Raw genomic sequence first — 27,741 nt, forward strand, 5'->3', positions numbered from 1 at the left:
GCCAAACAACACGAGGAATGTTAATGAAACTAACACAGTATTTAATAACTCCCCCCTGCCAGTTTGCCAACACAAACATGAGCAAGGCAGAAGAATGAAAAAAAGTATTCTGGTTCATACATGCCAGTTCTCCTTGAGACATAAAAAAATCTTTCTTATGTGCTGTAATTTTAAGGGAAGTTAATTGTTAATATTATTATTAATAAAAATATCAACCAAGCATCCCAATATTTTTTTTTTTGTTATCACTGGTCTATTCTTGAACTAATTTGCACTTACTCTTCCTCTTGCAGGGCACAATAACTGACCCATCTTTTGATCAAGTATTGGAAGACTCTTGTAGTCTGAACTTGATGTCTGTTCAGAGCACAGACATTTAGTTGAGATAACCCTGGCTGATAACTGGTGCTAGGAGCAGAATTCTACTGAAATTTCCCTGGACTTGTTTTTCTACTGTATTTGGAAAGACACTACTTATAGAATCATCGAATCATAGAATCATTTAGGTTGGAAAAGACCCTGAAGATCATCAAGTCCACCTGTAAACCCAACACTGCCAAGTTCACCCCTATGTCCCTAAGCACCACATCCACACATCTTTTAAATACCTCCAGGGATGGTGACTCAACCACTTCCCTGAGCAGCCTGTTCCAGTGCTTGATAACCCTTTCTGTGAAGAATTTTTTTCCTAATGTCCAATCTAAACCTCCCCTGGCAAAACTTGAGGCCATTTCCTCTTGTCCTATAACTTGTTACTTGGGAAAAGAGACCGACACCCACATCGCTACAACCTCCTTTCTGGTAGTTGTAGAGGGTGGTAAGGTCTCTCCCCTCAGCCTCCTTTTCTCCAGATTAAACACCCCAGTTCCCTCAGCCACTCCTCAAAAGATTTAAGCTCCAGACCCTTCACCAGCTTTGTTGCTTGTCCTTGGATGTGCTCCAGCAACTCAATGTCTGTCTTGTAGTGAGGGGCCCAGGACTGAACACAGTAGTCAACGTACAGCCTCACCAGTGCAAAGTACAGAAAAATAACCACCTCCCTAGTCCTGCTGGCCACACTATTCCTGATACAAGCCAGGATGCCATTGGCCATCTTGGCTACCTGGGCACACTGACGGTTATATTCAGCTGGCTGTTGACCAGCACCCCCAGGTCCTTTTCTGCCAGGCAGATTTCCAGCTTCTCTTCTCCAAGCCTGTAGCATTGCATGGGGCTGTTGTGACCCAAGTGCAGGACCTGACACTTGACCTTGTTGAACCTCATGCAATTGGCCTTGGCCCATTGATCCAGCCTGTCCAGATCCCTCCGTAGAGCCTTCCTATCCTCAAGCAGATCAACACTCCCGCCCAACTTGGTGTTGCCTGCAAATTTACTGAGGGTGCACTCAATCCCTTCATCCAGATCATTGGTAAAGATATTAAACAGAACTGGCCCCAATACATCTTTAAGTGACAAAGAACAACTGCAATTCTGACCCAAGACAGAATTAGCCATTTGACTGCTTTGGGGATGTAATTGAAATTCCAGTGAATTAGAAAGAACTTTTTAATTGATTTCCTTTGGCTTTGAGCTGGACCTTTAATTATTAGAAATGTAGACAGACTTTATGCTCTCTCAGGACTCTCTCTCTCTCCCTTTTTGTGACAAAGAACTAATTTAAAGGCACTAGTCTTTAAGACATGAACTAAGAAATTGATTTTTTCCAGGGTGAATCCAGAAGGAAAAGTTTTCATCTTGTAATTAAGATATAATAAAATACTCACTGATGGATCCTTTGTTGGCTGAATGGAGCAGTATAGCAGTCATTCTCCTCCAGATCTGGCAGTGTCTCCTTGTCCAGTTTCATTGGCTTTCTAGGTAACCATCCTCGAAACCTGCTTATTTGTTTCTCGATCCTGCAGCAGATGAAAAGTGTGAGCATTTGAGATAGTGTTTTTCATTACATTACAGAGCACTTAGAAAGAACATATTCTGGCAAACTAGGCCACTTAATATTTACAACTAGAAAAGATGCAATGTCTTTTGACTTTTTCAAGGCAGACCAAATTACATAGGCTGAACTTGACTATCAATAACCAGCTTTCAGTGGAGGAGCATCTTATTTTCTCTCAACAGAAAAACAATGCTGATGATACATGCTGCTATAAAGCTTATTAAGCCCAGTAAGCTCTTGGCAACTCTCTAAACCTTTATTTCTCAGCTTTTCAGTTAGTTTAGATTTCGGGCTTAATTGACACATTAGACTTAAACATATAAACATTAGAACAGCGGAGACTGTGACAGAGCTTTGGGAGTGAAACCTCAGCAATTTGCATCTCTCTACTGCTCTCCGTATAGATTCTTACCTCGCAATTGATGCTAAAAAAAATAGGCTACTTTTTGTTCATTTGGTTCAGTTGTAATGTCTTGCAATACTACGACCTCCATGAAACCAGAATACTCAGTGTATAGGTTAACAGGTGACCACTACGCAAATTCTTACATTTAGAAGGTGAAAGTAAAGATCAAGCTGGAGAAAGGGCAGATTTAACTTCAAGTGCACTCATGCAAAGATGCACACTGAAGTGAGGGGAAAGGGAAGAATCAGAGCTGATTGGAGAAGATAATCTAAGCCAAATTCAAATCCAAACTAAAATCTTATAATGAAAAACACATCAGAAAGATGAGATATGTCTAGCTCAATGCGCCCTACTCACTCAGAAGTTCCTAACACTTTCAAGTCCTAATCAGTGATCGCTTGTCTGCAACAATCATAGACTACAAATTATGGACTATGCATATACTTCAGTCAGTGGATGAATCTTTCCAGGACTGGAGCTAAAGGGCATGAATCCACATCCTTTGAATTTTAAGTCCAGTTCTGGATTAAGCTCAAGGACTGGAAATGTAGTTGTTTCTTTTCTTTTGACAGAAGTCAGCGCAATAACTCTATGACCAGCAAATGCTTTGAGGTCTGCACAGTCACTCGGAGGGAGGGCAATCCATACCCAAGCAGCTGAGTGTGTGGGAAAGAGACGTGAAATTATTACATACTTTCATTTAAAAAACATATGATATTCCCTGGAATATTCCATCTTCTCCCATCAGGTATGTTTATCTTCGATAAGAAAGTTAAAGCTAATTTTTAAATGTGGGTACATTTTAAAAACTGTAAACAAACTAGCTCTACTTATTTTGGTACCATTTGCGTATTCCAGTTCTGGGAATAGCATGGCAGGGTGTAAATTTACCATCAGGACAGTTTGGAAGAACTGGAGAGTGTATGTGAACATAACATAAGACTTATACTCAGCTAATCATAAACTCTTCATGGGCAGTGTTTGCACTGGCCCAGAAGTTCAGAGTGTGGGAGGAGGTAGTTTTCAAATGTCTCTGCCCGAGTGCAAGTGAGATGGCAGATCCCAATGCTGTCAAGGGCCTCATCAACTGTAATTCTCCAGTTGTAGTATCCAGCCTGACAGCCTTGAGCTAGTCTGTGCAGACGCTGATAGGACTGCAAGGGAAAAGTAAGTTCTCTCCAGGGGGATTCCCTCTCACTTGGTCTCCAGTTTTCCGTCTGTAAAGGCCACAAGCTCTGCATTACTGTATATTCGGCAGGCTTAGTGACATGGGGTATAGAAAAGGGAAAAAGAATCAGGCAGGTTTTCTAAATATCCCATTTCATGCTTATTTTTTGGCTAAAATTGTTCAAATTCTCTAAGCTATTAACACCCTTGCTAATCTGCAATCCTTTCCCACTCATCCTGACAGTCAATGTGCACATTTGAGATACGTGTGAGGCAGGTTTATCACACCATGCATGCATGCACAGCACACACAGAGTGCTTTCCCCACTTAAGAGCAATGCATTATTCATGTTGGCTTCTCACTGAGTGTACCCAGAATTTGACCGGTTTGCCATTCCCAAGGCTCAGATTACTTGGCACGCTCAGTGAGCCCGCTCCTTCCCCTCTGGCAAACAGGTCTGAAAAGGTTGCAAAGCCTTTCTGAAAGGTCCAGAACACACAGTACAGCAAAGCCATCCCTAGGGAAAAAAATCCTAGTTATCTTCTGGGAAAAGAAAAGTGACCAAACTCTTAAATTGTCTTCAGGCCACTCCAACAGTGCCATCAGCCAGCAGTGCAGGCTTCATACTCCACAGGAGCATCTCTCAAAAAAATCTGAGAGTGATGTTGGTGCTAACAAACACAGACACACAGTATTAGAAATCTACTGTGTTTCATTGCTTCTTCAAGGCTAACTCATGCCTCACTTTCCCTTATGGAGAAGCTTATTTACTCAGCTGAATAGGGAAATGGTGTTTGGAAAGCAAACACAAGAACAATAGAGTGCACGGAGTGTTGAGGAAATGTAGAGTTAGCCACAATGAAAGAGCAGAGTGGAAGATCTGATGATAATATCCTTCTTAAATTCCCTCTCTAAAAACACTTGTTAGCCTCACGTGGTAAAAATTAATTGTCTTAATTCACATAGTGTCTCAAAGACAGAGTCTCTTCACTTTAGCCCTGCCCCTTCCCTCCAGGTCTAGTCTTTGGGCATTATCCTCTGTCTGAAGATACATATTGTGCTTAACTCACACAAAGCTTTCTCAATTTCAAAGAAACTGGTTTCTCCCTAGGAAGTGGGGTAGGGATAGGATTGTTTTTTCAAAGTGAAGAGGAAGTTAGGAAAAAAAAATGTTTTGAATCAAGACTTTTTTTTATCTCTGGCTCAGCTTTGATAGAGCTTAATGCATATTGTAGTGCTAGATATTGTCTTAGTTTAGGTTTAACTGCAAAGCAGGTAGAATTCTAAGTACTGTATAGGTACCTGATACCTCTCCTTTTCTCTAGAATTTATGAGGGGAGTTTTGCTATTTGAATTTGGGATCACTAGAATTTTTCAAAGAAAAAATTCAAGTCAGATTGACAAGATGCAAGTGACTTGCTCTGGGCTTTACGTTGTGACAAAAGCCCTCTTTAAAATAAATTTTGGCCAAATGTTAATATAATGTTTGACTTAGCTCAAAAAAAAGATCAAGGCTTCAGTTAATTGTAATCTTCACTGAACTAGGAGGAGAGGAAAGGGATGCTTTTATTGAAGCTGTAGATCTGAGTTTCATATAAATTAAAATAAAGCTGAATATGTTTTCTTTTTTTATACTGGGACTATTCAGTTATAGCTTTTCCACCTCAAATAGCTCTTTATAGACCTGAACATAAAAATTGAATTTAGCCAAGTACTGTCATCACTCAGGAGTTAAAATACCAGAAAAAGATCATACCTCTTCCCATACTGACTTCAAATGGCATCCTGACTCATAAGAAAATGAATGTAAAGCAAAATTTCATACACCACATATGAATGTTAGAATCTTCATCTACTCCTTCCTTTTAATCTATTGCTTTAGTCAAAACAGCCATGCCTTAATTAAAATCAAGACAAGTTCCAAAGTTAACAGGTGCTATAGTAATGTAAGATGGGGATGGAAAGTGGGGAGCATCAACAAGCTTTAGAAGAAATTGTGTGGGTCTACTAGCCTGTGCCAACTAGGTAAAATGTCTGAACTCCACAAAGAGTCCATTTGATCCTTAATAATAAAAATAGCAAATACAATAATGTGAGATCAGTGTTGGTGCTTTCAAGTCACCAGCGCAGTATGATGGAATTTAATACACAAAAATGCTTTTTAATATGCTCATACAGCAGAGTGATAATATGTGATTTATTTTCCCATGGATGTTCATCTACTGACATTAGCTGCAGAGTGATACAGCTATTTACTCCAAAATGCAGATTTTTCAAAGCTAATTCTTCTCTCTCAGGAGTTCATGGGAGTTTTTTCACTGACCTAAGAGTGAGACAGTAAATCAAATGCTAGACCCTTTTGAAAACTCCATCAACAGCACCGTGGCATCAAATACCAACAGTCTTTGCCATGCCTGTATAGATTTTAAGCTTTTTGGAGACATTATCATTAAATTGTCCTAGATATCAAAAAGAAAATGCAAACTGCAGCATTGGAAGTTTTTCACTGCATTAAGTCAGGCATAAAACAGGCATGAAACATAGCCTTGAAGATAATTAATAATTGAGTGAAAGCACTTCAAAGATTCTTGAAAAATACTCATCTCTCAAGCTCAATAACATTACACCAGAGATGAACTTGGTTCATTGCCTTCCTATATGCCAACAAAGTACTAAGCATCCCCACAAAGGAAGCAATAAATAAATAATGCCATTGCTATTACAAGTAAGTAAGGTGCATGGAAATGGAAAAAAAAAATAAATCCCTAACTGTGGTATTTTAACTCCAAGAAACTCCCTAATGAGCTACATGAAAAGAAAGAGATGTCCTAGTGTGTAATCACTCCCTCTACCCTTCCTACAAGCACGAGTAATAAACTTTTCCTTCCAGCTTGACCTTAACCATTATTTTTGTTATTGGATCCAAATGAACATAAACTGGACTGGCATAAGAATTGTACTCACCTATTCATGAACTTGTATCGGCGGTGCAGGTAATAGATTTTTCTCCTGGAAGAACAGCAAAAATGAAGCCAGTCGAGAAGAAAACCCATCGTCAGTTACAGTATGAACTAGCAAGGAAGGAAAGGAGATTGAAGACAGAAGCCTGTAAGAGGTGGAGGAAGAAACTAAAAGAGAGATTAACAGAACTGTCACAGGAAGCCACACAGACTCCGGTGGCGTCTGAACTGAGAGAAGGTCATCGTTTTCCCATTGTCTTCTCTTTTTCTGCTACTTGTCATGTGTGAAAGACAGGGACCCAAAGATGTTTCTATTTCAAAGAAGTCCATAAACTGTTGCAGGAATTTTATAGGCCTGATACAAATACAGTTAAAATTTTCTCACATCCACTAGTGAATTATTAAAACTGCATTTGGTGAAACACAAGGGGAATCGCTTAGAAAAGCCAGGAAAGTGGTACCTGATGCTGCAATATGCCATAACACGTGCAGTACCAACTGGGACTAGTGCTTGCTATTGGGGTAACAACCCTTGAAACAGAATATAGGCTACACAAGCAATGTTCTTGGCACCCTTTCCCCCCTCCACCCATCCCCCCCAATATGCAGCCACTCCCCTCTGCCCCTCCTACAGGCACGGCTGATTTCTGCTGTCAGTGCAATAATTGTGGGGAACCAGTGAGCATACAAGGGTGCACGAGCAGATACATGCTGACCCCTTCCCCCCCCCCCCCCACCCCCCCCAATATGCAGCCACTCCCCTCTGCCCCTCCTACAGGCACGGCTGATTTCTGCTGTCAGTGCAATAATTGTGGGGAACCAGTGAGCATACAAGGGTGCACGAGCAGATACATGCTGACCACACTCTTGGCCTGCTTCCTGACCAGCCCTGTAGGGCTCACGTCGCTTGGGGCGGGCAGGCAGAGCAGTCCCCTAACCATCCTGTGTAGATCCAGAACGGGGAGTCCACCTTCTGTCCCACTCTGCTGCTGGTAGCTCTCCTTCTCCTCATACATGCCTGTAACACCAGTGCTGTCAGGATTTGATCCATTCTCTTCAGCAGAAAGAACGTATCATCAAGAAAGATAAGAAAATCTGAGGGCTTTTAGGTGTAGGTTTCGGGCTGATATTCCTTACTGGAAGATTTGGGTGCCTCCCTGAACTCCAGTTTCCTCCTCCAGAGGCTGACTTTGCCATCCGCTGGAGGTCATTGTTAACTCAAGGTGGTTTCTGTATATTCTGTGAGCTTCCATGGTGTCATGCTGAACTGTAACACTTCTGGAAAATGAAGAGCTCACACCACACTTTTCATTCTGAATATTTTTATATATTAAATGTACTGTAAGAATCCTGTTAGTGCCTTGGAATCAAGCATGGTTGGGACCATTCTAAAATATGACAGCACCGATCCTTTATAAACTATAGAAAAAAACTGATTAGAATTCCAGGTTAATTTTCAGAACTTAGAATTTAAATAAAACGTAATATTTTTACATTATTTTTGTTATCAGTGTCCATATTGTACTGGTGAAGTGAAATTTTCAAAGTGTTTTCATGTTGGCCAGCCTCCTTTGGCCAAGTCCTCCACAAAATAGTGTTATTTATCATGCCCTACTCAGCAGGCGCAGATAAGGGTCAAAGCTAAGTGTTTCTGAAGATGCCATCCACTTTTTGATTTTGCTTCAGATTTTCAGAGGTATCCACTGTTTTGGCACCCCTGCTCTGAAACAGCAAGGATTTTATTCACTGATGTGTGGACTTTGGACAGTTCCAACCTAAAATATCGGGAGCTGTAAGCAATCTGCAGCTCTTAAAACAAGGGGTCAGACAAGGGCACCTGGGAACAGGCAGTCTAGACTAGGGGAAATTTTGTAAAATGTTGGTTCTTGTTTTTAAGTGGTAAACAGTACTGTTGCTCGTAGAACAAAATTTAAGAGCCTACCCAGCAGACATTAGTAAATCAACATGATTTCCTCTTAACAATACTGTAATAATTCTCTCCCTGTGGATGTGGAAAGAATGAAGCCGTGATCGTGAAGAAGGTCAAGAAACCTTTAGTATTTTTGGTGCTTTCTATACAATCTCTATGGCATCTATTCTGCTATCTGCTGAGAGATAGATTTCAAAAAAGGGACTTCAGATCAGGAAAGAACAAGCTGCTCACAGCGACTAAAATCTGAGTTCCTGGTGTATTTCTCAATCACGAGACCTTATCCTCCTACAGGGGCAGGCTCATCTCAAAGAACGCCACAGAAGTCAAAGGAGGTATGCTTTTGGCCCAGCCTATTCTTTCTATGGCTAGAACACTTTTTGAAAAGAATATTAATGCCTTGCAATGACTTGTGATAGCTTTTATATTTTTCTCTTTATCACTAAGAACATGAGAAAGAACAGTTGAAGATTTGCTGTGAAAATGAAAACCAAAATACGTACAGAATAAGCCTGCAATTTTGTCCTTAATTCCCATCCATTTTTCCTAGCAAGTTCTGCTACAGTTTGTCTCATATCAGAGGCATTTTTCATCCTTAAGTAAGAAGAAAACAGGAATAGAAATCCTGCACAGGACACTAACTCACTAGTTGCATATTCTGGATCTGATCCTTTTCTTGCTCAGGAGTAATTCCATTAAAATCAATGGAGCTATGCATCTATAAACCCTGCTAATTGAAAGAAGGATGAAGACCTCTCAGTTCATTGGTTTTGGTCAGTTCCAGTGGAAGTCTTTGTGCTATTTTAACAGTTCTGATAACCAGCAGAGTAAAATCAATATTTTACATAGAAAATTTCATAGCCCAACATGCAAATAATATTAAATAAATGATAAAAAATGTCTGAATGACAGTGTGGAATGAATTTGGTTATCAGTAGCATTTTATGTAAGTTCTTTATATTCTCCACAGAAAAAAGCATTTCTAGTCTGAATTGTTCTCCTATTAGAAGGGATACTTATTTATAATCTGCATTTCCATAATCACACACTATATAAACAATTTACAGGTGCTGAACATACCAGATACGCCCAATAGACATGCACTTTCTGTGCTGCCTTACGTACCTGGATCTTCTTGACCTCCCATTGATTTCAATGAAATGTCCATTTAAAAAACAGCAGCGCACAAGTATGCAGGGGGCTCCAGCATTGAAGGGGTTAAAGGGCCTAAGGACAGAACACCCCATGAAAACAGCTGCACTGCTACAGCTCACCTTAATTTCAAACCAGTATTGTACTGAAATTGCAGGCATTAACAAGAAACAGCAATGAACACGGTATCTAAGGTACTCTGTTTATATTTTCTGAAGATGTGTGGTCTCTTATAGAAGAGCTTTTCCAAGTGCACTTTGGTGTTATTATTACATTAGCTTTACAGTATAGTGTGACTTTGGAGGTGAGACAAAATACAACTACACCTACCTGAAAGGCATTCTTACATTCATTAGTTCAGCATATTTGCCCAGGACCTCCCAAGGGGCATGCAACTTCACAAAGATGATGTCGCTGTTTGTTAGAGATGACTGCAAAAGAAAAACAAAACAGCCACCAGGGCTTACTTTTCCAAGTAAAAAAGAAAGCAACTGTGATCAGTGGTCAACATGTATTTTTCTGGTCTTGTGCCACCTCTCCCTCTTCCTGATTCTTCCTCAATCACATGTAGGTCTACCGGTATTTTGTCAATTTATTTTCCTTCTGTTTTCCTGAAGGGCATGCTGTACCTCCCTTCTGGCCTGCGCATGTGTTTCCTTCACATGGAAAGGGGTACATGGAGGGGAGGCTGATGTGCAGTTGTGGGTTACCCAAGTGTGGGAATAAGAATGGTGGGTAAATCTGGGTTTGGAAGCTCGGTCCTGAACTTCAGCTAAAAGCAAAATGGCAAGTCGGGATCAGATTCTGCCAACTGACTGGGTTTTCAGCACTCACACAGAAGTGCAGATGTGTGAAGTCGCATCTGGCAATCAAGAAAAGTTTGTATGACAGTGTGGTCTCATGGACAAATAACAAAGTCCCAGCTGCAGAACCATGGTCTCCAGCTTCCCTTCTTCCAGCTTCACTCTTGGCCACGTGAATTCCGAACATTAGAACTGAAGCCAGCAGGAAAAAGGAAATCTGATGCTTCCCATAGCATAGTATTGAACAGATTTGTTGCCCAGGAAGGTCGATGGCTATGCCTATGCCAGCAAGATCTCTTTGCAGTGCTCCTGTCTTCTTTTCTATGGGTTGTATGTAATGTGGAGAGAGTTTTACATAAGATATTAGCACCAGGACAGCTGTAACCTAACAGAAGGCTGTCTGGTGAAGAACTGACAATATGCGGTAAAGAGGACAAAGGGAGAATTTTAGCTCTGTTTGCACGCAGGAGGAGAATAGTATTTTACAAGAAAGCTACAGCAGGGTCAGCTGAAGCTGACATGAGAACACAGGGAGCATCATGTTAATACTGGAAGATGAATTTTTCATATGCTAATGGAAATCAATTAAATTCTCATAAAATTGCATACAATACCGTTTTAGGCAACTAAATGGATCACATTAACAGAGACAGCTGATACAGGTTGAGTTCGAGGGATACCCAAGAAATGGGTAAAGGTGTACAGGATATGAGAAAAGGAAAGTGAGACTGAAAAAAACAGGCAAGAAAATTGTTAGTTGGCTTTAGGGGTGATTTCCTAGTTTTTTTGCATTGTACTATATTCAGTATATAATTCACATTAATTCTTGATTCATAGAATTTACTGGGAGTTCTTAAATCTAGTATTGTTTATCTAGAAGCTACAGTGACCGTATAGGTGGGAGGCTGACATTTGTACTTTTGATGCCTATTTGATTCTTCTCTCCACTACCCTGAGAGATGCTGAAATTATTGAAACTGCTATACCATGCTCATGTCCTTAGAGTAGCTAGAACATTATTACTAGTTTGTGAAGTGATAGGAAAGAAACCTCCAACAATTAAGATACATATATATAATTTTCTTTAGCACAGGAAAAAAAAAAAAAGAAAAAAACCCCCAACCCAGTCATTACAGAGTTAACATCTTATTAAACAAACAGAATATTGGCATCCTCAAAAATGGACACAGAGAAATATTAGTACCCAAAGTACTATTGGGCTGCATGAAAAAATGGATTTAGGGCATAAGGGAACAGGTGACTTTCTGGTATTTAAAACTTTCAAAAAAAATCTTGCAGTTCTTTTGCTGATGACTTTCTGAAAAATATTTCAACATGAAATGATACAACAGCAACAAAATGCCCCCAAGAGACTTGCTTCAGAGACAATTAATTCAGTTGTACTCTTTCCATTGACTTTTATGGATTCTAAATCAGGCCTCTAATGATGTTTTTCTTTATCGGTACATTTCACAAATTATCTTTTATTTTCCCATGAGACTTTAGCAAGTAGATACCACAAAACCAAGACTAAGTACTGCTACTCTAAAAATTTCCTGCAAAGTCCCCTCTCAAAGATGAGGTTAAGAAGTCAGCAGTAGACTGGCAATTTTGACATAAACAGCGTGGATTAAAAAAAAAAAAGAAGCCACCAAACCTCAAAAGAATTGTCTAATAAGCCCAATATACAGAAGGAAACTTTGGTCCTGACACACCAATAAAATCTGAGAAATGGAGGAAATTTATTAAAAGCACCCTGTAAATTTAGTGATGGCTATTAAACAGAGAGCTCACAGGCATTTTCCAGCACACTGTAGTTTAAGCCATGCTAGATATGGCAGCCACTGACAGTAACATGACTTGTGGAGATGCTGTTTCACAAGTGAACACTGTCTTCATCTAAATTTCTTGTTACATAAAAAATGTGTTTTGAAAAACTTCCGTACAGTTATCACAAATATAAATACTGATGTTTAAAGAATATATTTTACCCAATAACTTGTAATGTTATTTTATCAGCTTTGTCAACAGAAGATCTAACCAAAATACATACGGGAGGTTCAGATATTTTCAGCAGAAAGAGACAATAATGCTAAATCATTAAGATGGAAATCCATTTCTCTTGCATTTGCTCATGTTAAGTGTTCATAAAGGAAAACACTAAGAAAGCCTGTGAAAAACATGATTGGAAAGAGGAGAACAAATCCAGATGGAGAAGTAATAGAATAAAATGTCACATTCTCTTAATCTAAGGAGAAAATAGCTAATCAAAATACCTGAAAAAAAATAATAAAGAGCAGCGTCTTAGTTACAAAAATACTTTAGTCAATGGAATCTGCTAAACTCCCTTTGTCATATTAGTATTTAGACACAGTATCCTTCAGCTTCTAAATGTTTCATTGAGAGGAGAGGAGCATTCTTCTTTTGTAATTGACTTTTGAGGCTTGGCTTATTAAATGGTTTGGAGAAGTAAACTCAATTTCACATTATGGGAACATGCAAACAAAAATCAATGCTACATAGCTCTCCTTGGAAATTTAAATAAGATGACTATTGACATGAGCAATCTGCTAGAAAACGATGCCTAGATGATGAAGAAAGAAAACGAGAGGAATCAAGGGGACAGACAATGAGATAAAACACTTTGCAAACACAAAAATGGAATAAGGGTTTGGAATTGACCTGCAGCACCAGTACCTATAGAGCTATCACCACATGATAATTGCCAGGCCAACAACGTTCAAATAAATTGGTTGTTTCAAACTGATTTCTTGATGAGGAATATCCATAGAAAAACAGATTTTCTTCTGGTCAATAACAACATTCTTGCTGGTCTTCACACCAGTGCCAACCCAGCGTGACAAGAGACTTACCAGAATCAGAGAATTGTCAACTAATTTAGGTTTTAAGGGACCTCTAGGGGTCATCTGGGCTAACTCTCTAGCTAAAGCAGGGTCAACTTAGATCAGGTTGCTCAGGGGCTTGTCCCATTGAGTCCTGAATATCCACAGGAAGAGATTTCACAGCCTCTGGGCAACCCACTTAATGAAACTGGTTGCAGAAAAAATACCTCCTATGGAAGAACTGTACTCTTCTCCAGAGAAACGTTGATTGAAACCCACAAGTTTCTAGACATGATAATTAATGAAAATTCAAAATGTTCAGTGCAAAGATGGCATTCTTTATAAAACAACATGTTTCTTGTAAGAACTTTTTAAGAATTATTATTCTGATTGAGAAGCACTAACAAGGTGTATTTAGTTTAATTGAACCCTGATCTTCAAAACAGGTTTGTATGGTAGAATTCAGATCACCAGTCTGGGTTACAGATAGTCAATATACAACGAGTTTCAATCATCAGTGCTATTAATCTACTATTTTTCAGAAGCCGTAATTTTTTCCTCCTTCTTCTCTCCACTCCCCAACCCCCTTTTCCAGCTGGAAATCACATTCCATAATTCCTGAAAATATTAGATCAGCATTTGATAATCACAAGTTTCTATAGCCCATATCTCTGTATCACAGGTATTCATTAATTCCCAGACTTTCTGGCTTCACTGACAAATCACATTAGTACCATATCATTGCTGCCAATACAGGCAGTACCATAGGCCCACATATTATAGACTTGCCCTTCTGGCAAGACTACCTTTCTCTTTTACCATTAAATTTATACAGACGTATTTCTAAAGGAAACAAACCAACAACAAACATGCTTAAAAAGTAAGCACCATATTCTTCTCCAGTATCACTATATAAGCAGTGGAAGAGACTAAAGTAGGGGCCATTTATGTAACTCCTAAAGCAAAACCACTTGCTTTGGTGAGTTACAGTCATCAGCTAGGCCAAGGAAAACTTGTAAAGGGCAGGTTCTTATTCTCCTTCTGAAAGTGGGCACAGAGTGGTATTAACTGCTATTTAAGTCCGGGCTACTAAACTCACATGTACTCCTGCAAGCATTCCAACTTCTTTTGATGGCAGAATTTAAATGCATATATTCACTATTGAGCTCACTCTGCTTGTTCTGAAGTTATCATTGTTAGCCTGAATGGAAGCAAAGTTACACTGATATTGAACATCTCTTGAAAAGCCCACATTTTGCTGTATTTGCAGGCTGTCTTCCAGGATCAAGGCTGGAGATCAGTGTCTTTTGTCAAACACCCTCTTGAACATTCTCCTCCAACAAAGACTTCTTTAGATTTGTTATCAGTAATATTGTCAAGTCAGTTTAAGACAAAAACAACTGTAGGACTCACCTTAATACAAGCATTTCTTGAGTCTTAAAGTTAAGAAAGTTGAGAAAACAGATTCACAGCATATAACCTTGAAGAAGGATAAAATTACAGTGTCTCCAATTGAATGGTGTAATTGTTTATTTGCCTGGAGGCTACTAGGCAGGCAACTGCAAAAACCCAATGCTCTCATTTATGTATGCATATCAATAGAGAAAAGAAATCAGAATTTACCATTAATGTTTTTTCCCTATCATCATTTCAGAGAAAAATACTCAATACTGGGGCTCTCTTCACCTTTTAAAGTCTTCCCCATAAGAGTAAAAGGAAATAAATAAGATTTTGAAACAGATCCAGCAACCAAAATTAAACCTTGCCTACTTTAACAAGACCCTGCAAGGCAAGTTAAAAAGCTGGAATGGGAACAGTGCTTTCTGGCAAACATAGATTATTTCTGTTAAGGCCTTGATGCAGGAAAAGCCAGAAAAGGAGAGAAAATCAACATCCTTCCTCTAGTAACAATTCTCTCTATAATCAAACTCCATATGATGTCTGAGTGCAGAGTAGTAAATAGTAACTGCTACAGGTTCCACTGTTTTTGAGAATTACTCTGTTACATTAACAGCACAGATTGATTTGCCATGTGGAGTGAATTAAGTGGAAAAACAAACCCCAGCAAATTTTAGTTGATTAAACCATTCTTCCTCTGCAAAACTGAAGTAAATGTAAATTCACAAGCGTAATTCCGCAGAACTGGAAAAGCAGCAGTAATATGCTGCCATTACTTTTCAAAAGTGCATACATTACCTCTGCGTAATTACTTAGATACTGTCAATATATGTCCAGTTTCAGGGAAAATATTACATACTCACAAGCATTAACCTCCACGTTCATGGATTAGAAGAATTGCATAAATAATAGCACCGATACCTTTCGCATAGATACTTTCAATCAAAGTACAGGTTTAGTGCAAAAGGGGAATATACTGCTCACATTTCAATTAGGATTTTAAGAAGCTTTTGACTTACAAGAAACTGTAGGGCAAAACCAGTAAGGATGAAAATAAGAGTAAAAACCCAAGCCCCTAACTAATAAATAGGAAGCTGTTAATAAAACAGTTTTGCCATAAGAGGACACTGACATTTAACATACAGAATAACTTGATATAAGACAGTCACATGATTACAACTGAAAATGATTTTTATATGAAATTTCGTGACAAAATTTGATGATGGGGTAAATCTTTATCTTTACTTTTTTGCAAAATACTTCCAGAGGTTCAGCTCCGGTGAAGTTAGTAATGCAGGCATGTGGCTGGCTATTGCCAGCATTCAGGCAATGTGTCATCTAATCCAACTCAGAGCAGGTGTCATTGTTACAGTGCTTAATTTCTGGCAGCAGCTGACAGGATCTCAATGCTGGAACAGAACAGAGTTAGTTACAAGGGGAAATGTTTGCAATGTCCTTTCATGTAGACAAAAATGCGTGAGTGGGAGGGCAACTTAAAGAACAGGATAGGTTACTTGAGTAGAAATAAAATGCAAATACTGTCTCATTGCTCGAGTTTACTGTGCAACAATGAGCTTATATTCTGCAATAGAGAGCTACAAATTGCTTTGAGATAAGAACCAACGTGAGAAAGCATGCTTTTAATTCTAACTAATGTCATCTGAGTTGACTTCTGATGGGCAGGATGGATCTCACAGTAAGGTAACTTAGATGTACTAAATCTACCATGGAAACAATATCCTCTGGCTTGGACTCCACTTCCTAGAGAAAAGCATTAGAAATACCTGCAGCATGACCATCTTAATGGAAGAGTCTGATGGGAATGTGAGGCATCCACAAAATGTTTCTTGATAATCCCATTAGTAAATACTGAATGAATATAGGTTTGACCCGTCTGGGTAAGATTTCTGTGACAATTGAAATACCTAATCATATGGATTTCATCTGACAAACAGATACGTTCTGTTTTAAATCCTCTGGACTAGAAGACAGTATAAACATATGGAATTAATTACTTGCAGATTTAGTAATGCAGATAGCTAAAATGTCTGAGCAGAATAATGGGTTTTTACTTATGAACACATTATTTGACATGAAGCCTCTTTACATGAGGCATCAGTTATATGCTGCAATTTTAGATTAAAAATGTTAATATTTTATACAGTGCTATTTGAGATCATCAAATGTTTTTGACTATACTATGGGCCAAAAAAGGTCTCTTATGTACAATGTTTTACTTTTGGCATTACAGGCTGTTAAAATATATTGTACAATTGAACTACATTTTATCAGGCAGCTTCCTTTCTGATTTATCTCATGTGTAAAATATAAAACCAATATTTTTCCAGTACAGATTTATGTCTCATTAATAATTTTTTGAAGTAGAAAATACTTACATTTAATGAATTCTCTATTAAATATTAATGTTTGCTTTTAGAGGCTTATTGGAGAAACATTGCTTTGGCAAAGAAAAAGGCAATTTATTTTTTGTCCAACAGTTAATTTCACAAACTTAATAATCAATCAAACACACAAAACGTGCAGGCAGGCTCATTATAGCTTTTGCATACAAATAACCTAGAGGAACTGAACAAGCTGCTTATCATAGCATGATAGAATAATAGAGGTTGGAAGGGACATCCAGAGGTCATCTAGTCCAAACCTCTGCTCAAAGCAGGGACAGCTAGAGTGGTTTGTGGGGTCTTGAATAGCTCCATGGATGGAGACCTCACAACCTCTCTGGGCACCACAGCATCTCTGGACAGAAAGACCATGACCGACCTCCCATGTGGACACAGAAGCGTTTGCAGCAGCCCAGGTTCTGAGTACCTGCCTATGTTCCAGCAAGATGAAGCTATTTGGTTGTTCAACCCCCTCTTCAGAGTCTTGTTCTTCAGCTCATACAATCAAGGAAGACAAGAAATACTTATATGATTAGCAACCTAGACTCCAAAGTCTTTTCAGTGTTGACACTTTCCAGGATGCAGTGAGCTGTCCTGTAGCTCTCTGTTACAGTCCGTATACCTCTGTATTTGTCCGTGTAATGCAAAATTCTTTCTAAAGAGAGATGCCAGTGAACTTAACAAGACCACAGCTGAAGAAGAGCCTACTCCAAATGACAATATCAGGAGAGAGGCTTTAGTTCAGTCCACATGGCACAATGAAGCCCCAAGTTCTTCAAGTCAGGTGCACATCCACAATGTGATGAATTACAGGCAGAGATGTTAGCCCTGGCTGCAGAGGGAGTAGCGGGGTTAGTGCATGCACGTGTTAGCATGGCCGATTAGGTTGGTTGCTATCCCATGCTGATGTGACTATAATACCTGCAATTCCCAAGCTAATTCACTCAGCAACACCTGGGGATGTGTGGCTGCACCATATCTAGTTGTACAGGACACATATTTTGCTCTGCTCTACAGGAAAGGGAAAGTCACAGAAGACCACTGACAGCACCTTCTCAGACTTAACACAAGTTAAGTGTTTTTTCCAGGAAAGGAAAGGTACCAGAGAAAATACAAACCCCAGTAAAATTAAGGGGGAAGATACATGCAGAGAATGTAAATCACTCACAGCTCTACCAGTTCTAGTTCCCCATATAGTCTGAGAGTCTGGGTGACTCAAATGCCTGTTACCCTGGCTGACATCTCAGTTTTCTGTGCTTTATATATCTTACTGCTAGGATTATTAGAACTGGAAAGAGTTTGAGGAGCCATCTTCTGATAATTCATTTCACATTGTTCAACTCAGTGCTGCAAAACTCTTCTATCTGGCTCATCTGTAGACAGAGACATGAGTGAGCCATTTTCCCTTTCTTCTTCTCCATTATGCAAATAGTTGTTACATTCTTTTAATAAAACGGCCACAGTGAATTTCTGAGCAACTGCACAACTGTGCAGTCCTACTAAAGGTACTCAAGTGATCTGATGCATTGAAAAGATGTAACCAAAAATTTTACAAGGGAAGTTGTCTTGGAAATCTGCTAAAGCATATGACAGAGCAGCCACCTCTCCAGGTACACCACCATCACTACATAAAAGGGAAGTGCTTTCTGAAGCAAAATATGATGGTGAGAATAAGCTTAATCACCACTGTGCAGCTCACAATTCAGATTAATAAAATAAGGTAGATTTACATTTTTCCAAATCCCAAACCATGCTCAGACTGTGTAAGACTTCCCACAAAAAAAAAAAAATAAATATGCAAAAAAACAGGAGATGAAGGCAAATCCATCTTAATGTGCTGGCTTCACCAAGTCACAGTTTCAGGTTGATCATGAAAAGAAATGTTATTTGATGGTCTACATGATTTTTCATCTGTCTTTACTCAGCTAAGCTCAGAGTACTTTGAATTATGTGTATAACTAGGTCATCTGATGTTAAAAAAATGTACATCAGAAATAGAAGAAAAAAAAAGTTTCTTGAGTAAAGGTAGTATAATTAGAATTTAACTGGATTGAATCATGTAATAATATCTCTAAACTAAGAAGAGACAATGCTGGATCCTTTGTGCACCTCTGTACAAACCCCTTCATTTGCTAGATGTGCTTTAAATGAAAGAGGGTCCATGTATGACAAGGGCAAATTATGATTTTGCTTTGCACTGTTCTAATTTGTTGTGATAAAGCAACTTCTGTTCATGACACAATGTACTGACAAGGCAGACTGCCCAAACACAGGCTCCACTATTGATCAATTATTGCCGTTCCCAATGTGCCTAGTGACATAAGGTGCTGGATGAAAACATCTCCTGTATGACACAGAAGAGCAAAGCAGCACCAGATGGAGCTTGGTATTTTAATGGTTCAGACAAATGTGCTAGAGGACAAAGACAATTTGCACTCCCAGTTCAGAGGTCTTACATGAAGATTAAAGACAGGAGTTACAGAAAACAAGCAAGTCTTCTTTTGCTTGAAGGCCAATATCAGTACCAAATAAGGTAATGTTAGTTTTGATCTGATTGCATATGTTGCAAAGTGATGGAACTAAACTAAAATTGTTTTATGGATAATATTGACATCTGAGGTCTGTATGATGCTGTGAAGCTAAGGCCTCAAGTAACAGGTACATTGGCAAAGGATTTCCCTCTCCAAATTCACTTGCACCATGGAAACCAACTGCAATGAAGATCTTTGCTTAATAGACAATATTATTTTTCTCTAGAGATGAAGAAATATTCATTCTTTTTAAGAACTCCACAAGCTAGCAAAAGGCAGCTGCATTCAGCTTAGGAAAGTGCAAATGTCTCTGTTATCTATTGACAAAAATGACACTAGGTGTAAACATTTCCAGAATTTTTTATTTTGCCCACTTTCCACAGAGGGGCTGTGCCTCTAAGAGCTGCAGCAGAGAATTCACAATCCAAAGGTGGAACAGGAGTCACCAAAGTGTTTTTAAGCTCTGTAGCACTATTCAGATACTTTTATTCAGTGTAAAACTTCAGAGTAGAATTTAGAGTTCTCACCTATCACACCTCTGGAACTAGCATAGTTGGCATACTTGCGGCAGTCTATTTCATTCTCTTATATGCAGAGTGTAAAAATGCAACATGAGAAGAAAAATATGATAAAACCTCACCTCACTTATTAACCCCAGGTTTTTTTATACACTTGGTAGATGGACTATTACAGACTTTTCCTTCTATAACAGAGATTTCCTGACAGGAAAACGAGAATTCCATTAGATGATTTCTGAAAAAAATCAATAGGGCTCATGCATCAAGGGCTCTATCACTTATAATTCAATCATTTTGTGGAAAGGAATTTGCTTAAAAACAAAACAGCTTGGCCCAATAAATATTAGAAAACATATTTTAAAAATGGGGGAAAATTCCATTAGTGTTACATCACTAGACAATGGAAAAAAAGATCCAAATTGTGGAACACTTTCTCAGCAAACCATCACTTAGGGAATTATGATTGTTCATACACTGCAAGCTGTGGTTTTTGTCAAATATTTAAAATATAAGACCTAGCAAGTCCAAGAAATTCAGTGTAGAAATGTGCTTTGCACCGCTTGTATAGAGTCACTATAGTTCCTTCTGAGAGGATGAACACACAAAATGTCACTGTTAGGATCACAAAGTGAAGTTAGCCACAGAAGCAAGTGTAGGGTAAGGTACATGAAAAGGAAAAAAAAATACCAAATTGAGAGCATATAGGACTTAAATTTCCCTGGTCCTTTATTTTATATAGCTCCTTAGCAGGGGGTAAAGTCCAGTCTGAGTAAGAAAGATATGGATCAATTAGAGAAAGATCAGAGCAGGACAACGAGAATGGTCAGGACTTTGGAGAAATTTGACCTAGAGGAAAAAATTGAAAGAGCCAGGGTGATTCAAAATACAGAAGAAAATGCTATGCAGATAACACAGTAACATTTTAAAAATAAGTAACAAATAGTTAGCAAAGGAGATTTAGGTCAGATATATTAAAAAAATCAAGCTGAACAATACTGAAACATTAGAGTGATCTGGCAAGGGAGGCTTCTGGTGTTTAGGAAAACGCTGGACAAACAATTGGCGGTATGTAGCTGGCCTGCCCTTGGGGCTGTAGAAGGGACTCCTAGCCTCTTGAGACCCCCACACCTTCCCAGTGTCCTCTACAAGGATTTGCAAGAGAATCAAGTAGTTGTAATAATTATAAAATCAAACCTCTCTTATTTGGCACAGCTCACCTTCACTCTGCCCTGGAAGATGTGATAATACAAGGCAATAGAGTATTTCATGTTGAGAGGCAATAAACTAGGAAAAATAAGCATAGCAAACCCCAAATATTAGAAAAAGAAAAAGGGGTAATTCGGAGAACAAATAAGGGCATCACTTCCTTCTAAAATGCACAGATCTGGAAGAGTGGTCCTATGCTCAACACGGCTAGCCCTTGCATCTGGATGCTACAAGAAGCCTTGAAGCCCAACAGTGTTGTTAGGACTGCAGTAATAATTAGGGATTACACTGGCAAGGGAAATTCAAAGAAACTTCCAAAGAGGGGTCAGAACAATAGAGAGCAGGACTAGGGACTGAGACATCATCAGTATATTTGGCATAAAGGACCTAAAAGAGAGACGTGGAGATGTTGGCAAGAGGATGGGGCATTCAACCTTGGGGAAAAGGCAGGGTTAAGAAGCAATCTCAAAATGCTCCACAGATCAAGTCAGTTCTGGGAGACTTGGAGCAGGAGAAGCAAGACAGACAAGACTTCCTTACTTCCCCAAGTGTGGCTGAGACAGTGGCTCAAGCAGGGAGAGCTTTCAGTGTTAAGTATGACCTAAAAGTGTTGTTTGCCATATTTTCTTCTTTACTTCTGGTACCTAATCTTTTGCTAAAATAAGACACGTTTGCACATTAAGCTTTTTTGTTCTTTATATGACCCTCAGGTGAATCTGAAAAGATCAAGGCATAGCACCATCTCCACGGCAACAGATGCAATCAAAGTGGGTCCACGGATCCTGTCTAACGCTGGCCTGGGATTCCCAGGAGTTGGCATGTGGGGCTTTAAAGATGATATGGGGGGCTGACAGTGTGTAGTCTGGGATAAAAGGAGAAGCCCTGTATTGTGCCTCCAATGTGGATGTTACTGTGATCATCTCTGGCAAGAAGGCAGCAACAAAGAGATGGTTCCTGACTGGAAAAACTAAAACCATCATCCAACCTCCCACCTCTCCCTCCCCCCTTGTTTTGCTTTCACCATACTGAAGTCAACAACGAAATAAAGAGCTAGTTGATAAAAATTAAAGATGATTCAGGCAAAAATGGTATTTAAAGTGTAAGTTTCTCCAAACACATCCAATTACCTTCAGAGATAATTTTAGGATATTTTGAACAGTATTTATATGCAGGACTTAGATTGGAATATATTATTGTTTCACTTAAAATGAATTTCTGAGATCTTCAGGTTCTATAGGATTCAAGGTCAAAATTAAGTGGTTAAGGGCCTTAGAAACATATCTTCCCTTCGATAAAGACATACACAACTCAGAACAATGGAATTTACAAGAGGCTAGGTACTCAAGAGTAACACAATGAAACAGATCAGTGCCTCTTGATATTGATAAGAGCTTGTTGACAGTGCTGCAGGGCTTTACTGATTGAATTAGGGAGAATGTTTGCCAGCCATTTAGAGAGGTGCATATGCACTTTTTAGAAAATACAAATTCTAGGTGTTCAAGAAAACCTGAAAGATATTCATGTTCCCACTGCAAATTTTTTGGATCTGACTATGATTATCTCTGAACATGGGATAAGAAATGTGAGTGCAAGTAATCCATTCACTTCCATGTGTATCCTGATGAGATCTGAACCAAATTGCCTGGCACCGTGTCCCAAGTTACTGAACTAATTTTACTTTCCTGTAGTCACAGGAAGTAAAATGCCTGTGCAGTCAATCTGACTGCAAAGGCTGCTGTCAGCTCATTTCTGCATCAGGAATCTAGCAATGAGTTTAGGAAATGAGGTTTTCTTTTATGTTACACAGGATCTGATGGAAAATATGCTTGATGCCTTACAGGTAGTCTATGAAATAAATTAAAAACAGAATCAGCAAATAAAAACTTTTGTTAGCTAGGCATGAACATTTCAGTGATCAGCTGTGATGCTATTAAGGAGAGAAATGCATTTTGTTTCAACACCAAACTAAATAAATTGTATGAAAATGAAGCAAATTGAACAAGATTTCTAAAAAATGTATAGGTAAACACATGAAAAATTTCAATTTGATCTAAGCTTAAATATTGTCCACACAGAATAGCATGTTTTGGTGTATTACTGGGTTATATAAACACTTCTACATATTTTATCTTCTTTTTTTTCTTTCTGTTTTCTGTTTTGTAAAGCTAAGCCCTTCTTATCAACTAGCATGGCATTTGAATATCATGCATTTGATTTTGAATCTGTTTAAATGAAATGTTTTCACATTTTCAAAATGTTTCCCTCTTTCCTCAGCTAAAACTGTTTGCTGAGTCTAACTATATAATATAATGACTATTAATTCCTTGCCTATCTTCTCCCCTGCCTTCTGTTAAGTCATCCTCCATAAATACAGAAGATTTGTTTCAAGATGTTAAGGGCTTGTGTTGTAGTCTAAAGAGATTTTAGACTCAGATATTTATAGGGGGAGTTATACAGTGAGAAGGGTTCTTTTCTTACTTGTCTGCCGTGATTTAACATGGATATGCCTCCACATCTTAATACGAACTTTCTCTTAATGCTTTCTGACCATCATCTTTCTCCCCCTCTTTCCCAAAACTCCAATATGCTCACCTTCAGGCCAAGATGGAAATGTAAATTGACATGGCAAGCACTCATCAATTCACAGTCAAAACAGCACAGAACAGAAGACATGAAAGAATGGAAAATCTGCAGAAGCATTAATCTAGTCCATAGCTTGGGGGTTTTAGAATTAAATTTTACAATTGTCATACAACTCTGTTAGCTTTTGCTTTACACTCCATCAGTATTGGGACTGATCCTGTGATCCACAGATCTACACATGTAAGTCCATAAATATCACTTGGGCACAGGACAAACAAAAAATCTTATCTTTAGTAGTTTATAGATATGGTGTGTGCCATACATCTGACCCAGTTTCCCCTGCTGGACACTGGAAGGTTGCTATATTTTTATCAAAACACTGGCACTATCATGGCTCTAAGCCCACTGATCCTGAGAAATTACCTTGAAGGCTTACTCCCAAGGAGCACACATTACAGGAGTGATTTGGGGCAACTATGTTTAGTTGTCTGCAATGGAGAGGAACAGGCACCTTCAGGGTACAATTCATTTGTTCTATTTTCCTCAGATTGAGATGAACTGCTGCCCAGAAGGGCTTGTTCCTTCCCAGCCAGGTATCTACATTGTAAACAGCTACAGTCAATAAGATGGTTCTTTTCCCTTCTGGGGCTCTGCAGTACCTTATTTTCCTTGGACTCCTGTTACCCTCCTCACCACCCACCCCAACTTCTGTGGTAGTGTAGATACATTACTTCCTACAACTGCAACCCCATGGGTGGCTCTAGTTCACTGGTTATCAGTCTGGGGCATGTCACAGTGACAGCAAGTGATTCAGAATATTTTACAAGACCTTGGCTGCCATTTGTTTTCCCCATCCCACCTTACTCATTCTGCCCACAGAAAACACGCAGGGAAATACAGACTTGTAAATACCAAAAAGTCCTTTGCACTTTAAAAGGCCTCTTGATTTGGGTCAGTGCTTTCTGTATTTCATTACTTGAATTCTTCTCTCCTGTGAATTTCTGAAGCTGATGATAAAATCCGTAAATTTGCACAAGACTGTTGGCCCTGGATGTTCTACATGCCACAGCTTCTATCCACTCAACTGCTGTTTCAGGACATTTGTTTAATCCAATCCTGTCTCAGAAAGCCACAGTTTCCAATAGCAATAGCACTCATGGTACAACTCAACAAGAACTCTGGAGATGGAAGGCCAGGCTGTAGTCCACACTGAACTACAGGTACAGAAGAAAAAAGCCATGGCCATCCTGACCTAGCATTGGTGAGAGTTCTGCTTCAGGGACACGACCTTCAGATATGCCTTTCCATCAGCACTCCCACGACAGTAGGAATGCCTGAGCTTCTCCAGATTCCCCAGAAAATGAGGTCACAGATCAGATTATTAACTTACAAGGCAAAGACAGACACAGAAGTCCAGGTATGGAAGGACAAGTTTCTGAGCATATAAAAAGCAGAAACAACAACAAGCTGTATCTAAGAAAAGTAGTAAGTACTGCACCATGAAAACCTCCAAGAGAAAAGAAATGGGTCTTTACACTGCTTTGCCTAGAAGACACTTTTAGAGATTGTTTTAAAAACTTTCATATAGGAATATGAAAGATAATTGTGCACAGATCAGAGTTTTGTAAACCAGATAAAACTTTAAACAGGGGGACATGACTAATTGGCTCTCAGAGGTTTCAGCCAATGTAGCTATCTCAGGAACATTTTTCCCTCAGGTCAGGCTTTATTAAACTTCATTTAGAACATCACTTCATTACCACTCTGAAGCAGCAAGAAACAAATACGTAAATATGCAGTGGATAATGCTGGATTTAATTTGGGCCCAGAGCACCATAAACTGAAATGTCTTTTTCAATAAAGCCTGAGCACTGAGGTAATTTGACTAGCTCTATTTTGTGAGGCTCTTACCACAATTAAAATATAGTTAATCCAAAGCACACAGTGCCAGTGCTCCACTCACTCCATGACCAAATTAACCTGGTATAACAAAGAAAGTAATTGGCCGGTGAGAGGCCCTCTTGTGCCAAAAGCAGTTGAGAAATGGAATTGTCCTTTCCAGATACATGCTTCCCTCCTGGGACTACTTCCAGGGAGGGTAGCCCCACACCACTTCATGCTGCGGGGGAACACACAAATGTCCCCTAGGCCAAGAATATACTGTGACCACTTGAAATCATTACTATTTGTTCAGAAGCATAATGCTGTAAATACAATACCATCTTTTCAAAACAAGTTCAACACCAAAATCATCAACATGAGAATGTAAAATGTACTGCTGGCGTTTCTATGTACAGTGTCTTTCTGTTCCCTACAGACAGCTCTCGATTTCTGCTCATTAAACCAGTACTATCAGGGAGTGTTGCAGCAAACCAGACATGTCACCTTTGGGCAATGAAAACTCTCACTGAGCATTAAGTGATTGTAGCTTTGTGGATTATGCTTGTTCGTGATGCCACTGGCAGGCAAACAACATCTCAAAAATAACTGCAGTTTAAGACCAATTATTGTAAAGGGAAAGGTGACTTTTGACGTATAGGGGACTTCTTATATGTAACCCTCATCCTTTTTGTTTAAGCTCTTGCCTGTCTGTTTTTTTCCATGAACCTGGTGTCCTTCAAAAGGTTTTTGACATTCTGATTTGTGAAGATTGATGACAGGAAACTCTTTGGCAAAAAAATCCTACTCAACATTCCTGAAGGAAAAGAATTATCTCAGTGGCCTTTTAATGCTTTTTCAGTTATCTACATATTTTCTGTATTACCTCCATACTCTATGAAAAAGCCATACTTTTTTCAAATGTAGATCAATTTTTCAGTAACGGTTTCTTAGTCTACTAGCTTTACAAAGTCCCGTTAAAAGATGGAATTTGTCAATTCAGAAACATATTCACTTCTGGGCTCCCTCAGGCAATCAAGAAAGTTATTTCTAAAAACTGCACACTGAAATTTGAGTTCAGACTCTATCCATTCAGAATTCCATGTACGTCCACAAATTTCTCTTCTGAATTGCCACTGTGCTGTACAGTGGACATAGTATCTGAAACCCAAACCACTTTCCCTCAGAAGCCCAGGTAGCTGGAAACTCCCCCACTGCTTAGTGATGATGCTTTTTGGTAAAGGACCCTCTGGAAAAGGACAATGTTCTGTTCGTACCTATACATTTTTCTGTAAAACACTGCCAAAAAGAGACTCCACTTGCTATTTGCATTAGATAATGAACTAACAATAAATCTTTGGAAGACCAGTCTGTTTTTAACTTGCTGTGGCTGGATTTAGATGAAATGAACACCCCAATGTTTTAAATTAAATAGCTGGAAGCACTTTCACTTATAATGCATGTGGTGGGCTTGCATTTCAGTCCGGTTATCTTTTTGCAGGCATAGTTTATGTCACTTTGATGTCTCCATCTGTGATTTGTGAATGCAATCAGACACAGTGCTTAAACATTAAATAACAAACTGCACCTGCTAATAATGGGATATTATGCTGTTCCTGAAACCACAGCTCCTGCAGGCTGCATAATTTGTACTGTAAGTTCATTAGCTGTAGACATTTACATATTGAATAACAGGTTCAGAAAAGTGAGAGACTGAAACAACTTACTAGAGTGCACGAAAGTTATTGAATGCTTGATATTAGTTACAGTAGTAGATTAACATTGAACTACATGTGATCTTCTCCAAAGACCAAGAAGGCCTAGTTTTGTCCAAACACCAGTTATTCAAACACGTGGAAATGCATGCCACTGTTACTCATGTCATACTATTTTACTTATTGCAGCTCTAGCATGAAAGCAAAGTTCTCTCCCTTATGTCAAGGGACTGGAACTTCTACATAGTATTTTTCATTACGTTGAGGCAGATATTGGCTATCCTTATTTCCACTATGAGTCCATATATGTATGTG

The 27,741-nt window shown here is 38.9% G+C and overlaps 1 protein-coding gene across 1 annotated transcript in view; it reads right to left on the minus strand.

Moving 5' to 3' along the window:
• The window catches only part of ANO4 (anoctamin 4), a 117,221-nt gene that overhangs the window by 61,503 nt on the left and 27,977 nt on the right, over positions 1 to 27,741 (minus strand). The window contains exons 5-8 of the mRNA XM_035900993.1: positions 9,880 to 9,980; positions 9,523 to 9,624; positions 6,472 to 6,516; positions 1,764 to 1,895 (exon numbers count right to left, since the gene is read on the minus strand). Of these exons, the coding sequence (XP_035756886.1) occupies positions 1,764 to 1,895; positions 6,472 to 6,516; positions 9,523 to 9,624; positions 9,880 to 9,980 (380 nt within the window). The remainder of the gene's footprint in view (positions 1 to 1,763; positions 1,896 to 6,471; positions 6,517 to 9,522; positions 9,625 to 9,879; positions 9,981 to 27,741) is intronic.

This window comes from Egretta garzetta, unplaced genomic scaffold, assembly GCF_000687185.1.
Source record: "Egretta garzetta isolate BGI_Z169 unplaced genomic scaffold, ASM68718v1 scaffold38, whole genome shotgun sequence".
Taxonomy (NCBI): Eukaryota; Metazoa; Chordata; class Aves; order Pelecaniformes; family Ardeidae; genus Egretta; species Egretta garzetta.